The sequence below is a fragment of the Lethenteron reissneri genome, chromosome 35 (assembly GCF_015708825.2).
Source record: "Lethenteron reissneri isolate LAM-NWPU_2019-01 chromosome 35, ASM1570882v1, whole genome shotgun sequence".
NCBI lineage: Eukaryota > Metazoa > Chordata > Hyperoartia > Petromyzontiformes > Petromyzontidae > Lethenteron > Lethenteron reissneri.
In genome coordinates, this window is record NC_083813.1 from 13,399,371 (window position 1) to 13,405,616 (window position 6,246).

At 51.2% G+C, this 6,246-nt stretch overlaps 1 protein-coding gene across 1 annotated transcript; it reads left to right on the forward strand.

The window, feature by feature from the left end:
* The first annotated feature begins 2,661 nt into the window (after positions 1 to 2,661).
* Positions 2,662 to 5,397, forward strand: TMEM42 (transmembrane protein 42). Its single transcript, XM_061565841.1, has 3 exons — positions 2,662 to 3,063; positions 3,787 to 3,933; positions 4,250 to 5,397. The coding sequence occupies exons 1-3, from the start codon at positions 2,905 to 2,907 to the stop codon at positions 4,517 to 4,519; spliced, it is 576 nt and encodes a 191-aa protein (XP_061421825.1). The 5' UTR covers positions 2,662 to 2,904; the 3' UTR covers positions 4,520 to 5,397.
* The last annotated feature ends 849 nt before the right edge of the window (positions 5,398 to 6,246 follow it).

Genomic DNA, 6,246 nt, shown 5'->3' on the forward strand with positions numbered 1-6,246 from the left:
CCGCTAATTATCATTTGAAATCTTGCTTGCAGGAAATCTTTCACACTTGCACATTGCTTGGCACTTGTAACTCCATCCATGCCATCCTGGAGTCATACCTGCTACTCCTGCAGTCGACTTATGGGCAGGCACCCACACGTGCTTTGGACTGCAGATGTGCTGGGACGTGAGCCTTAATTTGCATCGTCCCCGTGGTGTCGTGATGAAACTGGCGCTTTCCCTGGACGTGTCTGATTTAAAGTCTCTTGTAAACGCTGTTAAGTGGAGGTGGTGAGATTTCTGTGCCCTCTAGCACCACAGGGGCGCCAGCTGTTAAAGGCACACGAGCGCCTGTGGCCGGGGCCATTCTTGTACTTGGCTCCTGGGCTGTGTGCGTGATCTCGTCTCGAGGAGTCTCTTATTGTGTCGGGGGCAAATTTAAATTGGGTCCTTATGGGAGCCCCGCAGTCTACAATTGAATGAGCACAATGTGGATTGCATAGGCAGTGCAGGCTACACTTAAGCCCTGGCATGTTCAATTCCATTTTATTTATCTCTTAAATATGTTTTAAATATCAGTGTTCGGCACATAGGTTGCCTAAAGGTGCTGTCGCTCCTTTTACTTCTTTTACTTCTTTGCGTATCTTTACCATGCTCCTGGTCTGTGTGCCCCTCTCCAAGTATCTGCCCCTCTGCCTTCGTGTGGCTCCGTGTCTGTCAGACACTGAACACTGTTGTAGCTCTGTGTCCACATTCGTCATGCCTCTATCTGTCCCCGTGTATCTTTGTCAAACGTGTCTCCATTTCTCTGTTTGTCTCTGTGACTCTCTTTTTTTACTTAAAACTTTCGTGACTGCAGGAATTCATATTCTTCGGTTATTTTGGTAAAGGCACGTCGATAGAAATAATAAAAATAAGGTGAATTAAAATATCACGACGTTTCGATCGCAACACAAGCGGTCGTCATCAGGATCATCTGGATGATGACCACCGCTTGTGTTGCGATCTAAACGTGATATTTTTAGTCACTTTATATTTTTCATTATTTTTTTCTATCTGCGTGACTTTACAGAAAGAACCAAAGAATATTGACTCTCTCTTTTTCTGTGTTTAGTGTTCGCCCCCGTGGCGCTGGGTCCAAGTCTCTCCTACGTTTGTGGGGCTTTCATGTCTCTGTCCATGTCTCTGTCCATGTCTCTATCCGTCGTCTCGCCGTGTTTCAAATAACTAACTTGGTTTTGAAAGCCTCTGTAGAGAACACCCCCCTCTTTTACGTTGCCCCCCCCCTCCCATCGATGTTCATCTATCTTGGGACCTTTTTGCCAGTATCAAGGTATGAAAAACAAGAGTAGGTTTTACCCTTTTTGGCAATAAAACAGGTGTTAAGATGTTCAAACACCAAATCGATACCTTTTGCAAGGAATCAAGTCGACAGTAGCCGCACGTAATTGTGGTGACAAGGTATAGATTTGGTGTTTGAACATCTTAACACCTGCTTTATTGCCAGAAAGGGTAAACCCTATTCGATGTTGATATGTTGTCGCTGCTGGTGGTGATGTGTCCATGAGGTGTGCTGTTCGGCCCTGGACAAAGCCCCCTGATGGACTGTCTGCCTTGGCAAGGGTAAGGGCGACCAGCGGTGACCGATATACCCGCACTGACTCAAGACACAGCAAGGGCCCCACCGTGCGCCGTGGTTTGGTTGATTATACTGCCAGCCAGGGCCAGCCTGAGCATCCTCACAATCAGCTGGATGAAGGCTGTGTCCCAAGCCGCCGTCACCGTCCCTCAAGTTCCCGCGTTGCAAGAATCCATATCCTTCCATGGGCACCGCGGTGGCGAGGAGATGTCAACTACCTCGTCTGGTATACAGGAGGTCGTGGGTTCGATCCTGACCCTGATGTCTGTATCGTTGGAGTTTGCGTCTCTCTCCATGGTAGTGTGGATTGTTCTCCGGGTCCTGTGGGTTTCCCCTCCACATTTAGAAACATGCGTTTAGAGCATTTGGCTGCGATACATTTCCACATGATAAGCCACTTGGCTGCGCTATAATTGATGATGGCCAGGTCGCTTGGCCTTACCTGGTAAATTGTTTTGTCTCCGTGGCGGGGCCTTCATTCTCGTCATCATTGTAACGTACCCTGCTCTTAAAATGAGATGTTACTGTATGTGACTTGATTATGTTCAGTAACCCTCTTCCCGTCTCAGTATCATTACAAGCGTGCATCTCTTCACTATCCTTCTGTGTGCACTCTCCCACTTCTGTTCCATTTAGTCTGTGAGGGTCCGTGGTTCTGCTCGTCACGCCAGATCGTGTGCACCGATTGAACGCGTGCTGGTGTCGGGCCACACGGGTGCACTGCTGCTTCTGGTGATCAAATTCAGTTGTCCGAAAGTAACGCACTCGAACCAAACAATCCACTTCTGGATGCATAACTCTCTACGCCGTATTGGTACAGGTGGTTTGACCATTCTTTGACACGCTGGACAATTCACGACAACCCCAGGACCGGTTATCTATGGCCAGGAATCGAACTCGTCTCGCCGGGATCAGATCGTAGTGCGCTAACCACTGTGCCACCGCTCCTCGCTTTATCACGGCTTTGACGTCGCAGAAGCAAATTAAAACGTTGGACAACAGCGCCCTCTTGTGGCCGTGGAGGGGAGGGCGGCGACTGTGAAACGTCGCATCACGGAACAAGGAAGCGACGCTCCCCTCCGCCGCGACGCTGATGTCTCCATGTGCGACGTTCGGCTCGAGCCGCGCTGGTTGATGTCTCTCGTCGCGGCCGACGGAGCGCGCCGACGGTGACCGGCTCCGCAGCGCTCCTCGTCACGCCGAGGTCCGCCCCGACTCCCGACGTGGAAGACGAGGCGCTGCTGCTGCCGCCCCCGGTGTCGGGGAGGCCGCGGCCCGGCCGGGACATGCGGAAGGCGACCGTCCTGGCGGGCGGCGCGGGGCTGTGCGGGGCCCTGGCCTCGGCCTCGGCCAAGTTGGCGGTCGGGGCCCGGCTCCTGCACGCCGCCTGCCTGCGCCTGGGCGCCCGCCTCGGCCTGGCGGACAGCGCGCTCACCTGCTCCTCGGTGAGGTCTGCCCGCCTCCTGCCCGCCTCCTGGGCGGTCACCCTGCACCCGCCGTGGGTGGCATGTTCACCATCTGTGCAGCATTCAAAGAGATGCGTATCGCGAGCGGGTCTGTTTTCACGTCACTTTATTTGAATAAACAAAGCGGACGTTCTCATTCAAGCAGAGGACCAAATTGGAAGCGCAGTTTGTGTCATTTGCAAGCAGCACAAGGTGTTGTATGCGACCAGACAGCGACTGTTTTCATTAACAAGCGTTAAGCTTGTTCCATAATTGCTTCTCATCCTTGTTCGCGAGTTGAAAACAAATCCTCAATTTCCAGTCGGTTTTAATAAAGACGTGCGAATTACTTTTTGGAGCCCCCACGAGCGCACCGTTTGCATTACGAATCACGCAGCCGGTCTCTGAATATCGTCACTGCGTTTTGTCAACTCGCAGGGTGAGCGAGCTAATTTGTCCCATCCTCTTGACATCGGTGCCGTCTGGAGGTGAAGACTAACATCGAGCGGGCAGCACTTGTCATCGGAGCGCTTGGAATCCCCGCTGCGTGGCCTTGAGCGTGGCCTGGAGCGTGTGCGTGGCCTGGAGCGTGTGCGTGGCCTGGAGCGTGTGCGTGGCCTGGAGCGTGTGCGTGGCCTGGAGCGTGTGCGTGGCCTTGCGTGGGCCCCCGGCTCCTCGGGCACGGGCAGGCTCTGAGCAGGTGGCGTGCCTCTGCGCGTGCAGGTGGCCCTGCTGGTGAGGGCCGTCACGTTTGGCATCACGCTGCTTCTCAACGCTGCAATGTGGACCCTGTTCGTGAAGTCCCTGCAGTTCTCCTCCTCGAGTGTGCAGGCCACGCTCACCAGCACGGCCTCCAACTTCCTCTGCTCCGTGAGTGGCCGACGGCCTTCCCTGTACTTGGTTACACAAGGGGACCACCTGAAATCACGTCCCTACCGACCCTACCGACTTCGTCAGGCTATCGATTTTTCCATTTTTTATCACGTATTGATTTTCAAAGCAAGAATTGTTTGCTCGGCCGCATGGTAAAGTTTGCCTGAGTAACTTTCACAAACTGTACAAGCATGGGGGGTGGGGTGCTCATCCACCAGTGGAGTAACAAAAGGACTTTGCATACGTGTAAAATTCTGTTTGCACCACTCGGTCTACGTAAGTGTGTTTAACGCTGCGTGCCGTGTGAGTGCAGGCCGTCCTGGGTAGCGTGCTGTTTGGAGAGCCTCTGGCGGGGCTGTGGTGGCTCGGGATGTCGCTCACGATGGCCGGTCTCGCGCTGGTGCACTCGGCCAAGCCGGAGGGGACGAAGCGGGCAGCGCCCGTGGCCACGCAGAGAACGATGCCGGGGCCCACGGCGAGGACCTCGCCGGGGCCACCGCCGGGGATGGCACCAGGGGTCGGACTTGGAGCGAATCCCGGGGTGGTGGCGCGAGATGGGGACAAGAACCACAAACGTCAATAATATCTCTTTTCCACTGTACACCCGAGTCGCTCTGCAGCTATGTTGAGCATGGCTCAGGAGGCACTAGGTTGTTTTTAAACTGCGTAAGCCAAGCCGTGCCGCTGAAGTCACACTCAATGAGAGGGGGTGCGCGTGTAGACGACACGGTAGTGACGTTGTGTTATCAATGTCTTGACTGACATCGGACGCATTGGAAGAGTCAACAGACCCGTCCCTGGCTCTGCTTGGTCCCTAGGCATCCGCTGTCGAGTGTGCACGTGGTTCAACTGCTTTCGGGCCCAGGCACTGGGACTATCAAGAGGAAGGAAATTGCACAGGGTGCTGTCACATTTGATTCCTTGCACCAAGGCCCATGCCAACCACACTACACCACTGCATCATCACCTCTGTAATGTGAAATTCAAAACACGTGTGCAGATGTTGAGTGCAAAGATCTAATGCTATGTGTTACATGAAAAATGCAGTTTAAATTACTGTACAGAAATTATTGTAAAACGATTGCAGCAAAGGGGAATTAAATATTTTAAAAATATTAAATCTTGAAAACAGTCAAACAGAGACTTAATGGAAACAACTTTCTGGTGCATCCAGATGTACACATCCCTCTACCAAGGTCAAGAGGTCATTGTCCCCGTAGCCACTGATGCCTCCACACTCATTCCCTCGGCTGTTGCATATTTGAAACCTAACCTCCAATGGATTTCTCCTTAAAGTATCACATCATCTGAATTTTTGTCTTCCCCTTGGTCGCCAACCTCTGAGTGCCACTCCAATGCCCGTTTGCGTAACCTCCCGTCTATAATACGTGTCCCCCATACAGTTTTACCTCCCCTTGGTAATCATGTATTGTGAGATTCTGAAATAAAAAATATACTTACTGTGGCCTGCCTTGTAATTCCTAGCATCAGCATGCACCTGTATTTAAAGACCCGAGGCTTTTTTCCCATTCCAGTGGGGTTCCCATCGATGGTCCTCTGTCTATGGGGAACCCAGAAGCACTTTTAAAGATTGAAAACTAATTGAAAAGACTTTACGGTAGTCTGTAAATAGACGCATTCGTACCAGCCAAGGGCGGCGTCATAGCACGTGGGAGGTGGCCAGTGGATGTCTCGTGGTGTTGCTCACCACTTGAGGAATGTGGGCTTCATGATATGTTATGACAACCATTTTTATTGTCATGATGCATGACGAGTGATGTATGATGTGTAATTGATTTATAATAATGACGTGAAATTTTTGAACGATTGATTATAATGATGCTTGTTTTTATGTTTCATATACGATGAGTGATTACTGATGATGCTGGATGATTGATGAAGGATTCATAATGAGGAACTGATGATTGTTGGATGTATGTTGAACTTATTTTGCATCGTACGTAGCCCACCGTGCTAATCGGAGGATCATTGGTGATGTGTAGCTGACATTGGCGTGATAACGTGTGATTCATGATACACGTGTCTGCCGGATTAAGCTGGTGCGGGGCCTGTAGCATATGTTAATAAGGGGGGCCCTAAATTAGAAGAAAACCCCAATAATTTGCATAGTAAAGTAGTTGCATTTTTTCATTCGCTATACAGACAATACGACAAATCGCTAACCTCAACACCTAGTCGTTCATAAAAGTTGAAGGCAGTATAGTATTATAGTAATAGAGCAAGTGCAGAATCACTGAGCCGGAATTGATAGCTTGGAAGCATTTAGTGCGGGGCCCTTGAAAGTGCGGG